Source organism: Lepus europaeus, chromosome 19 (assembly GCF_033115175.1).
Source record: "Lepus europaeus isolate LE1 chromosome 19, mLepTim1.pri, whole genome shotgun sequence".
NCBI classification, from domain to species: Eukaryota; Metazoa; Chordata; class Mammalia; order Lagomorpha; family Leporidae; genus Lepus; species Lepus europaeus.
Window position 1 is genome coordinate 55,145,998 of NC_084845.1, and position 12,606 is coordinate 55,158,603.

The 12,606-nt window shown below is 45.6% G+C and overlaps 1 protein-coding gene across 2 annotated transcripts in view; it reads left to right on the forward strand.

Annotated features, from left to right (window-relative positions):
- TANGO6 (transport and golgi organization 6 homolog) overlaps positions 1-12,606 on the forward strand; it is a 205,432-nt gene that overhangs the window by 18,132 nt on the left and 174,694 nt on the right. For both annotated transcript variants that reach the window (XM_062175871.1, XM_062175872.1), the window contains exon 7: positions 1,453-1,535. In XM_062175871.1, the coding sequence (XP_062031855.1) occupies positions 1,453-1,535 (83 nt within the window). The remainder of the gene's footprint in view (positions 1-1,452; positions 1,536-12,606) is intronic.

Below are 12,606 nucleotides of genomic sequence, written 5' to 3' on the forward strand. Positions count from 1 at the left end.
ACAGCCAGCTTAGCAGATGAGAAATTGCATCATCCGGTTAAGGTGGTAGCAGCCAGAGTTCTTCATGGCTAACAACACCTTCCCCCCATCAGTGGTTAAGGTAACCAGTAAGTGGCCAGTGGGTGATGGACGGAGCACTTGTGAGTTCCCTTCATCCTGTGGCTTTGTATCCATTGATGATTCTTTCCTCAGTTTCACGTTTTTTTTGTTGTTGTTGTTTGTTTTTTAATTAACGTATTTATTTGAAAGGCAAAGTTAGAAGGAGAGACAGAGAAAGGGTTCTTCCATCTACTGGTTTACTGCCCAAATGGCTGCAATGGCCAGAGCTGTGCTGATCTGAAGCCAGGAGCCAGGAGCTTCTGGGTCTCCCAGGTAGGTGCAGGGGCCCAAGGCCTTGGGCCATCTTGTACTGTTTTCCCAGGCCATAGCAGAGAGCTGGATCAGAAGTGAGCAGCCAGGTCTTGAACTGGCACCCATATATGGGATGCCGGCAATGCAGGCAGTGGCTTTACCCACTACGCCACAGCACCGGCCCCCAAATCCATACATTTTTAATTTAATTCATGGAAAGTCGTTCACCGTGTGGATTTTTCTGTGTTGTGTACAAGGAGAAAGTAATTGTGCTTAGCTGAACTCGGGGAAAAGGAAATTATATGTGATATTTGAGTAACTAGTTAAAGTTCCTTTATAGTTTTGATGTAAATCTAGTATAGAATCAGCATACTTGGCCGGCGCCGCGGCTCACTAGGCTAATCCTCTGCTTGCAGTGCTGGCACCCCGAGTTCTAGTCCTGGTTGGGGCACCAGTTCTGTCCTGGTTGCTCCTCTTCCAGTCCAGCTCTCTGCTGTGGCCCGGGAAGGCAGTGGAGGATGGCCCAAGCACCTGCATGGGAGACCAGGAGGAAGCACCTGGCTCCTGGCTTCGGATCGGTGCAGTGTGCCAGCCGCAGCGCACCGGCTGTAGCGGCCATTTGGGGGGTGAACCAACAGAAAAGGAAGACCTTTCTCTCTGTCTCCCTCTCTCACTATCCACTCTGCCTGTCCAAAAAAAAAAAAAAAAAAAAAAAAAAAAATCAGCATACTCTCCAATAAATGAAGTATTGTTTAAGCAATCGGGTGTAGTAGTTCCTTTGTCTAATTCCTGTGTTAATAACCTCTCGGGGTGAGTGTGTGGGGTAGTGGTTAAGCTGCCGCCCGGGATGCCCAATCCCATCCTGGAGCACCTGGGTCAAGTCCTGGCTACGCTGCTTCTTGCTGGTGTGCACTCTGGGAAGGCGCAGGTGGCTTGAGCTGCTTGGGGGCTTTTGGGAGGCCACACTGTGCAGTGGTAGTCACGCTGACTGCCTGGTCTCAGCCGACTGACTACATCCTCTCATAAAATGTGTTCTTCAGGCGTCGTGTCTCCTTTATGATGAGGTGTTGACTGTCTGTAACTGACGTTTTTGTCCTTTAGGGATTCTGGAGAGTGATGTGACACCAGGGGCCGTTTTGGTAACTGAAGAAGAACTTAGTAGATGTGTTGAAGATGTGTTTAAGGTTAGTAATTCAACCTAACTGATGTTTTTAGCTAATACTTGGATCTGGTCTTCTAAAATAATTTTGTGTTTCAGCTGCTGTTTCAGGAATTGGAATGACTAATTTTAAGGTCCAAGCTGTAAAATCTTTTTTTAGTGAACAGACCTAAAAAACATTGAGTTTCATCATTTACTTTTTTCTTTTTAAGATTTATTTTTATTTATTTGAAAGAGTTACAGAGAGAGGTACAGACAGAGACAGAGAGAAGTCTTTCATCCACTGGTTCACTCCCCAGATGTCCACAATGGCCAGAGTTGAGCTGATCCAAAGTCAGGAGCCAGGAGCTTCCTCTGGATCCCCAACGTCGGTGCAGGGGCCCAAGGACTTGGGCCATCTTCTGCTGCTTTCCCAGGCCATAGCAGAGAGCTGGATCAGAAGAGGAGCAGCTGGAACTCAAACCGGCACCCATATGGGATGCTGGCACTGCAGGCTGGGGTTTTAACCTGTTGCGCCATAGCACTGGCCCCTCATCATTTACTTTGAATGTTAAAATGGTTTAGATCTCTGATGGCACATCCCACTAGTCAAAGTGTCTTCTGAAGAAATTGGCAGAGGCATTTCCAGCTGCCTAAGGTTGTGCTAATTTTAAATATGCTTTATAACATTTTTAAGAAAATGTTTTATTTGTTTATTTGAATGGCGGAGTAACAGACAGAGGGAGAGACAGAGAGTTCTTCCATCTGCTGGTTCACTTCCTAAATGGCTACAATGATAGAGACTGGGCCAGACTGAAGCCAGGAGCTTGGAGCTCCATCTGGGTCTCCCAAGTGGCTGTCAGGGGCTCAAGTACTTGGGCCATCACCCACTGCATTAACAGGGAGCTGGCTCAAAAGTGAAGCAGCAGGGATTTGGACTGGTACTGTAATGTGGGATGCTGGCATCACAAGCAGTGGCTTAACCCACTGTACCATAATACCAGCCCCTACTTTATAATGTTTGATAGTAATCACTAGCATAACGAAGTAAGTCTGAATAAGAGAATCCTGCAGATTAAAATGAAAAAATATGTATGATTTGCATGTTCTCTATATTATAATCTTTGTTAAAGGTATATCTATTTATTTATCTATCTATCTATTTGAAAGAGTTCCAGAGAGAGAAAAGGAAAGAGAGAGATTGATTCCATTTGCTGGTTCACTTTCCAAGTGGCTGCAGTGGCCAGGGCTGAACCAGGTTGAAGCCAGGATCCAGGGGCTTCTTCCAGGTCTCCCACCTGGGTGGCAGGGACCCAAATACTTGGGTTATCCTGCCCTGTTTAACCTGTTCCACCACAGCGCCTGCCTCTATAATCTTATACATACAGAATATATATTTCTGAACAAAAATGGAATTTGTTTTTGTCAGGGCCAATTGGAGCTGGGATAAATGCTCTCTTAAAAGTTTATCTTGATAAATTTATGATAATATTTTACTGTTGTAAATATTTGCATTGGTAGACAGCTTTCAGAATTATATATATTTTTTTCTTTAAAGATTTATTTGTTACTTATCAGATAGGCAGAGATACAGAGAGGCAGAGAGAGAGAGGGAGGGAGGGAGGGAGGGAGGTCTATCTGCCAGTTCACTCCCCAAATGACTGCAATGGCCAGAGTTGCACCAATCCAAAGCCAGGAGCCAGGAGCTTATTCCACATCTTCTACACTGGTTCAGGGGCCCAAGGACTTGGGCCATCTTCTACTTCTTTTCCAGGCCATAGCAGAGAGCTGGATCAGAAGTGGAGCAGCCGGGACTTGAACCGGCGCCCATATGGGATGCTGGCGCTGCAGGTTGGGGCTTTTCCTGCTACGCCACGGCGCTGGTCCCAGGGTTATATTCTTTGTAAAATGATGCATTCATAGTTCCCCAAGTAGTGAAATATGGAGTTATCATGTGACTCAGTGATTTCCAGGTGTATACTCAAGGGAAAATGAAAACATATACATGCAAAACTCATACATATGTGTTAGTAACAGCATATTCATAACAACCAGAATGTGGAAATAACCAAAATATCTATCAACCACTGAAGATATAAGCAAATAGAATATATCCATACAGTGGACTGTTTTCAACACTGAAAAGGAATGAAGCATGTATGTATGCTTTACAGCATCAATAAATGTTAAAAAACTAGGAGAAGCGAAGGAAGCCAGACATAAACACCACATGTTGTGTGATCCCATTTACTTGAAATTTCCAGATAGGCAAATTCATAGAGAAGCAACGTAGATTAGTGGTTGCCAGAGACTGGGCACCGGGCTGGGGAGTTGGGAGTTCTGATGGGTGTCAGGTTTCTTTTTGTGGTGATAAGGATGTTCTGGAATTGGTGGTGATGGTAGCCCAATCTAGTAACTGTACTACAAAGCACTGAACTGCACAGTTTTAAGAGTGAATTCTATCGCTTCTCAGCGTTTTGGCTAAGATCAAGTGTAAAAAGGTGAATTATATGACATCTGAATCTTAGCTCAATAGTAAAATTTATATTCTGTCTTTCTTTTCTATTGCAGCAAATTCAAAGTCCAAGAACATTTTTAAAATTTAGTTTTTCAGGAAATAGTTCGAACACTGAAAAAAATTATGAAGGGTAAAACACTTGTACAGCCAATACTTAGCTTAGTCCCGGCTGCTCCATTTCCAATCCAGCACTCTGCTAATGTGCCCAGGAAAGCAGCAGAGGGTGACCCAAGTCCTTGGGCCCCTGCACCTCTGTGGGAGACCTGGAGGAAGCTTCTGGCTCCTGGCTTTGGATTGACTTGGCTCTGGCCAAAAAGGCCATCTGGGGAGTGAACCAGAAGATGGAAGACCCCTCCCTCTCTGTCTCTACTTCTCCCTGTAACTCCATCTTTCAAATAAGTAAATTGAATCTTTTAATAAAAACTTTTTAAAGATTATGTATTTTTTGGAAAGGTGGAATTACACAGAGAGAGAGATTTCATCTGCAGGTTCACTCCCCAATGGCCCAGGAATTTCACCTGGGTCTCCCACGAAGGTGGCAGGAGCCCAAGCACTTGGGCCATTTTCTACTTTTTTCCTAGGCACATTAGCAGGGCGCTGGTTCGAAAGTAGAGCAGCTGGAAGGCTGGCATTGTGACACAGGGGTAAAGCTGCTACCAGTAATGCCAGCATCCCTTGTGGGTTCCGGCGTGCGGCTTCTCTGCTTCTCATCCAGCTCCCTGCTAATGGCTTGGGAAGCAGAAGACGGCCAAGTGTTTGGGCCCCTGCCACCCACTTGGGAGACCTGAAGGAAGCTCCTGCATCCTGTCCAATGCTGGCCATGTTGGCCATCTGGGGAGTGAACTAATAGAATGAGGATCTCACTCTCTTCCCCTCTCCCTCCCTCTCTGTAACTCTGCCTTTCAAAATAAATAAATAAATTTTTAATAGTTGTTTTATTATTTTTATTTATTTGAAAGGCAGAGTTACAGAGAGGCAAAGGCAGAGAAAGAGGTCTTCCATCCACTGGTTCTCCACAAATGGCTGCAATAGCCAAACCAGACTGGGCCAATCCGTAGCCAGGAGCCTGGAGCTTCTTCTAGGTCTCCTATGTGGGTACAAGGGCCCAAGGACTTGGGCCATCTTCTACAGCTTTCCCAGGCCATAGCAGAAAGCTGGATCAGAAGTGGAGCATCTAGGACTCGAACTGGCGCCCATATGGAATGCCAGCATTGCAGGCAGTGGCTTTACCCACTACGCCACAGTGCTGGCCCCTAGAGTAAATATTTTTTTGTAGAATTAACTAATTGAAGAGACCCGCGCTGTTGTGCAGCTGGTTAAAGCCACTGCCTGCAGTGCTGGCATCCTATATGGGTATCAGTTCGAGTCCTGGCAGCTCCACTTCTGATCTAGCTCTCTGCTATGGCCTGGAAAAGCAGTAGAAAATGGCCCAAGTCCTTGGGCCCCTGTACCCGCGTGGGAGAACCGGAAGAAGCTCCTGGCTCCTGGCTTTGGATCAGCTCAGCTCTGGCCATTGCATTCATTTGGGAGTGGACCAGTGGATGGAAGACCTCTTTCTCTCTGGCTCTACCTCTCTTTATAACTCTTTCAAATAAGTAAAATAAATCTTAAAAAATAAAGCAGCTAATTGAGGTATATGTAAACCATATGCTATAACATGATCTGTTTCAAATATACAATTTATGATTTTTAGTAAGTTCATAAGTTGGTAAATTTTAGAGCATTTTCTCCCTCCATAATGGATCCCTGTGCCATTTACAGTTGTGTCCTGTTCCTATCCCTTACTCCAGGCCACCAGCAGTCTGTTGTCTGTGCAGTGGATTTGCCTTTGCGAAGCTACTTTATATCAAGGCATTGTGCAACACTGGTTCTTTCCGGTGTAGCTGCTGTCACTCAGCATAATGTTTCTGAGATTCATCCAGATTGTTGCACAAATTAGTGTTTTGTTCCTTTTTATGGCTAGATAATATTCCATGTAGAACTATATACCACAGTTTGTTTTTCCATTGATCAGTTGATGAAAATTTGGATGTAAAAGTAAACCCTTCTTTTAAAAACAGTTTTACTGAGATATAATTAACATGTTATACAATTCACTGACTTAAAGTATACAAATCAGTGGCTTTTTAAAAAATTTTTTTAAATTTATTTGAAAGAGTTACACAGAGAGAGAAGGAGAGGCAGAGAGAGAAGTCTTTTATCTGCTGGTTCACTCCCCTTTGGCCACAACAACCAAAGCTGTGCCGATCTGAAGCCAGGAGCTTCTTCTGGGTCTCCCATGTGGGTGCAGGGACCCAGGGACTTGGTCCATCTTGTACTGCTTTCCCAGGCCATAGCAGAGAGCTGTATTGGAAGTGGAGTAGCGGGAACTTGAACCGGTGCCCATATGGGATGCCGCCACTGCAGGTGGCAGCTTTTCCCGCTATGCCACAGCGCTGGCCTCAAGCTTTTTTTTTTAAGATTTATTTTTGTATTTTAACGGTAGAGTTGCAGACAGAGGGAGAATCTTCCATTTTTACTCCCCAAATGGCCGCAACAGCAGGGTCTGGGCCAGGCGGAAGCTAGGTTGGAAACGGAACATTTGGAATTTAAACTGGCCCTCATATGAGACGCTGGTGTTTCCGGCAGCAGCTTTACCTGCTATGCCACAGCACTGACTCCTCCCCCTGCAAATACCTTTTTTGTATTTTCATAAATTTGCACAAGCGTCATTTAAAATTTTTTTTTGTTTCCAAGGTAGAGAGACACAGAGATACCCCATCTACTGGTTTGCTCCCCAAATACCTGTAACAGCCAAGTCTGAGCTAGGCTGAATCCAGGAGCCTAGAACTCTTCTGGGTCTCCCACATGGGTGGCAGAGACCCAAATGCCTCCAGCCTCCCAGGGGGCACATGAGCAGGAAGCTAGAATTAGAAGCAGAGCTGAGACTTGAACATAGACACTCTGATATGGGAGGCAGGCACCCCAAGCAGTATCTTAAGTGCTGTACCAAATACCTGCCCCTGTATTCTGTCATTACAACCAGTTTTGGAACATTTCGTTATCCAAAAAGGAAACCCCACACCACTCAGCCACACTCTCACTCCTGAATTCTTCCCTGTGCCCCAGTCCTTGGGTAACTACTTCTCTACTTCCTGTCTCTATAGGTTTGCCTTCTCTGACCATTTCCTTTTATTTTTTTTTTTTGAAGACTTTATTTATTTATTTGAAAGAGATACAGAGTGAAGGAGAGAGTGAGCGAGAGATCTTCCATCTGCTGGTTCATTCCCCAAATGACCACAACGGCCTTAGCTGGGCCAGGCTGGAGCCAAGAGCTTCCTCTGGGTCTCCCACATGGGTGCAGGGGCCCAGGCACTTGGGCCATCCTCTGCTGCTTTCCCAGCCACATCAGCAGGGAGCTGGACTAGAAGTGGAGCAGCCGGGTCTTGAACTGGTGTCCATATAGGATGCTGGCACTGCAGGCAGAAGCTTAACCTTCTATGCCATAGCATCAGTCCCTTGACTATTTCCTGTAAATGGAATATAAACATCATATAATATGTGATCTTTTGTGTCTGCCTGTTTTCACTCAGCTGGTTAAGATTCATCCACCTTGTAATATGAATCAGAACTTCATTCTCTTTTGTAGTCAAATAGTATTCCGTTGTGTTAACACAGTAGCCATCAATTGATGGACTTTGAGTCTCTGTATCTTGGCTGGTGTAAGTAAAATGCCGTTGTGGACATTCATGCACAAGTTGTTTTGTGTATTTTGACTTCTCTTTGGTGTACATGTAGGAATGGAATTACTTGATCATATGTTAACTGTATGTTTAACTGTTTGGGCTACAGCCAGACTTGTTTGCCAAAGTGGCTGCACCGTTCTACCTTTCCATAGTAGTGTATGAGGGTATTGAGTAAATCTAAAGCCATGTTCTTTCAGATAAGAAGGTTTCTGTTTAGTTTTGTTTTAACTTTTCTATATGATAATAGTACATTTGTAGATATAAAAATTGTGCTTAAAATTCAAAATTTGCAGCAGGTGTTTGGCATAGTAGTTAAGCCACTGCTTGGGAGGTTTGCATCCCATGTTGGATGGAGTGCCTGGATTTGAGTCCTAGCACTGCCTCCAGTTCCAGCTTCCTGCTGATGTCCACCCTGGGAGGCAGAGGTGATGGCTCAAGTAGCTGGGTCCCTGTCAGTCATGTGGGAGACTCAGACTGAGTCTGCGGCTCTCGGCATCAACCTAGCCAAATGCTAGCTGTTGCAGACATTTGGGGAGTGAAACCAGCAGATGGAAGATCTCTGTCTCTGTCTCTCTGCCTTTCAAATTAAAAGAAAAAATTCAAAAATTGTTCTCCATAGCACTCATTTTATTGGTAAGTTGTCATGTTCACTACCTTTTTGGAATTTCATTATTAAAAAAAAAAAAAAAAGCAGAGGGGCTGGCTACGTGGCATAGAGGGTAAAGCTGCCGTCTGCAGTGCTGGCATCCCATATGGATGCCAGTTCAAGTCCTGGCTGCTCCACTACCAATCCAGCTCTCTGCTATGGCCTAGGAAAGCAGTAGAAGATGGCCCGAGTCCTTGGGGCCCCTGCACCAGCGTGGGAGATCCGGAAGAAGCTCCTGGCTCCAGATCGGCTCAACTCCAGATGTTGTGGCCATTTGGGGAGTGAACCAACAGATGGAAAGCCTCTCTCTCTCTCTCTCTCTCTCTCTCTCTCTCTGCCTCTGCCTCTGCTTCTGCTTCTGCTTCTGCTTCTGCTTCTGCTTCTGCTTCTCTCTAACTCTGCCCCTCAGATAAATAGATCTTTTTTTCTTTTTTTTGAACAGTACACCCTTTACAGGGTTGCCCTGGTACACAAATGTGGAATCAAATTGCTCATGGACAAAACATGATGGGATGACTTAGTGAGTAAAGTGCTGGTTTTATTTATTTATTTTTAAAGATTTATGTATTTATTTGAAAGGCAGAATTATAGAGAGGTAGAGGCAGAAAGAGAGAGAGAGAGATCTTTCATCTGCTAGTTCACTCACCAAATGGCCGTAATGATTGGAGCTGGGCAGATCTGAAGCCAGGAGCCTGCAGCTTCTTCCAGGGCTCCCACATGGGGGCAGAGGCCCAAGGACCTGGGCCGTCTTCTGCTTTTTCATAGCAGAGAGCTGGATTGGAAGCGAAGCAGCTGGAACTCAAGCTGGCACCCACAATGGGATGCCAGCACTGCAGGCAGTGGCTTTACCTGCTACACCACAGCACTGGCCCCTGGTTTTATTTTTTTTAATGCTTCATTTATATATTCTTGAAAAGACAGGTCTTATATCAGATTTGAATATTGGTAGGCAAGAGCCTTTCAGATTATAGAAAGATAAGAAATTACGTAGAACCATCAAGAACACCCTGAATTGAAAAGCCAGGTTCCACTGATTTTCAGAAAAATTTCTCTTTAATCTATCCCATCAAAGAAAATCGCGATGAGAAACTGTTAAATAGTTGGGTGTAGAATGTCAGAAAGACTTGAAAGCATGGTCAGGCTGGGGTTGGGGATAATCAAGTCTAAAGTTTGACACAGGCTGCTCATAGTAACCCTTGGAAGACAGTGGACTGCCTTTATAGGAAAAAGAAAATGAAATAGGGAATTGGCCTCTAACACACACACACACACGGATTCATATTGTGAATCCTCCCATTGTCACTCCCACAGAGAGGGAGGAACCCCCTCCTAGGCTGGTGAACAGTTCAGTGAATTTAAAACCTCCTGCATGTTGTAGACACTTGATTAAGCACCAAGCATTAGGATTATTCTGGAACCAAGGAGGGGTGTAGCAGGGTAATTATTCTCCCTCCAAGGTTTTGGCAGCCCAGCTGCAGTTGGAAAACAGAGGAAATGTGTATGTTGGAGGAAAATGGTAAACACTATGTGGAACTCAGCAACAAAGGATGTGTTGTCTCCATTAACTTTCTGCTAATACTAAATTATAGAGTGCGGCTCAAAGGCAGGAAATAAGCAAAACATCTGGGGTGGGTGAATTGATCCAGCAACTCCCTGAGTAACAAGAGGGTATTTAATTTTAGAGAGGCATTTGGGAACGTTGCCAGCTCTGTTTTTTTCTTCCCGTCTCTCTCTTTTCTGTGTTTATTAGCAGACTTACTGAATATACATAACTTACAGTCCACCCATTAAAAGAGTATAGCTCAGTGATTTTTAGTATACTTATAGGGTTTTACACCCACCATCACAATCTATTTTAGAATATTTTTCTCAAAACTCCCCCTCTCAAAGAAACCTCATATCCATTTAGCTATCATTGCCCATTCTCACCACTCTGTCGTGAGCCCTAGGCAGCTACTATTCTGCTTTCTGTCTCTGTAAACTTGTCTGCTCTGGACTTCCCCTGTGAGTTAGTACAATATGTTGTCTTTTTCTTTCTTTTTTTTTTTTTAAAGATTTATTTATTTATTTGTAAGTCAATTACACAGAGAGAGAAGGAGAGGCAGAGAGAGAGGTCTTCCATCTACTGGTTCACTCCCCAATTGGCAGCAACTGCTGGAGCTGTGCCTATCCAAAGCCAGAAACCTGGAGTCTCCCACGTGGGTGCAGGGGCCGAAGGACTTGGACCATCTTCTGCTGCTTTCCCAGGCCATAGCAGAGAGCTGGATTGGAAGTGGAGCAGCCGGGACTTGAACTGGCACCCATAGGGGATGCCGGCACTGAAGGCAGTGGCTTTACCCACTGCACCACAGCACCAACCTGTTTGTTTTTTTTTTTTAAAGATTTATTTGTTTATTTGAAAGACGGAGTTACAGAGAAAGAGTGAGAGTGAGAGAGTGAGAACTTTTGTCCTCTGGTTCACTCCCCTATTGGCTGCAACGGCTGGAGCTGGGCTGACCTGAAGCCAGGAGCCAGGAGCTTCTTCCCGGTCCCCTGTGTGGACAGCGGCCCAAGCTCTTGGGCCATCTTCCACTGCTTTCCCAGGTGCTTTAGCAGGGGTCTGGGATTGGAAATGGAGCAGACAAGACACGAACTGACACCCAAGGGAGATGCCAGCACTGCAGGTGGCGGCTTAACCTGCTGTGCCACAGCACCGGCCCCAGTTTCCTTACATTCTGTCCAACACTCGTTATTACCTGTTTCTGTCCTGCTAAGTCATATAGGATCTCATAGTGATTTTTACCTACCTTTCCCTGATGGCTATGGATACAGGCTATTCATGTACTGTCTGCCCATTTGCGTGTCTTTTTGGGAGAAATGTGTGAGCTCCTTTGTCACTGTTAAGTTGGGTTATGTGTGTTTTTATTACTGATGGGTTGAGGGCCGGGACTCTTGACTGAGAAATCCTCTCGCCATTCAGTCTCCTCACAGGACCTTCCCAGCCCTCCCCCTGGAAAACGAGCCTTTGTGGTCCCCAACCTGTTCTCACCTTGGCCTGGCATCTTGCTTTGAAGCTTTAGGTCTGATTTCCGTTGATGCCTTGCTTGGCATTTCCAGTTTGACATCTGGTGCGTGTGTGTCATCCCAGCCTCCTCCAGCTGCTGACTCCGCCGTGCACTGCCCCAGAGCCCAGAGTTCCTCGGGGCCAGCTGCTCCTTTGCTTTGCACACAGTCGTGCTCAGGCTGGTTGTCTGATCTTTTCAAGGCCGTAGTAGGGAAATGGTGTTGTGGCACTGTGCTTTAGGCCACTGTTTGTGAAGGTGGCATCTCATATCAGGGCAATGGTTCAAGTCCCACATGCACCACTTCTGATCCAGCTCCTTGCTAGTGTGCCTGGGAAAGCGGCAGAGGATTGCCCAAATGTTTGGACCCTTGGCACCTATGTGGGAGACCCAGATGGGGTTCCAGGTTCCTGGCTTTGACTAGGCCCTGCCCTGGCCCTAGTGGCCATCTGGGGAGTGAACCAGCAGATGAAAGATCTCTTGGTCTCTCCCTCCTTTTCTGTCACTCTGCCTTTCAAATAAATAAACCTTTTTTTTTTTTTTTTTAAGACCATACCAGAATTAGAAATAACAGATTAGGGGCTGGTGCTGGGGTGTAGCAGGTAAAGCTACTACCTGTAGTGCCAGCAATCCCATATAGGTGCTGGTTTGAGTCCCAGATGCTCCACTTCCAATCTAGCTCTCTGCTAAGCCTGGGAAAGCAGTAGAAGATGGCCCAAGTCTTTGGGTCCCTGCACCCATATGAGAGACCCAGAAGATGCTCCTGGCTTCAGATTGACCCAACTCCAGCCATTGCAACCATCTGGGGAGTAAAACAGTGGGCAGAAGACCTCTCTCTCTCTCTCTCTGTCTCTCTCTCTCTTTTTCTCTCTCTGCCTCTGCTTCTCTGTAACTCTGCCTTTCAAATAAATAAATAAATAAATAAATATTTAAAGAGAGCTTCTTCCAGGTCTCCCACATGGGTGCAGGGACCCAGGGACTTGGGCCATCCTCTACTGCTTTCCCAGGCCATAATAGAGAGCTGGATCAGAAGTGGAGTAGCCAGGACTCAAACTGATACCCATATGGGATGCCGGCACTGCAGGCAACAGCTTTACCTGCTATGCCACAGTGCTGGCCCCGCAAGGTGTGTTAAGGCCGCTGTGTGCTGTACACTTTCTTTAAAAGGTAAGGATCACGTGTTAGAA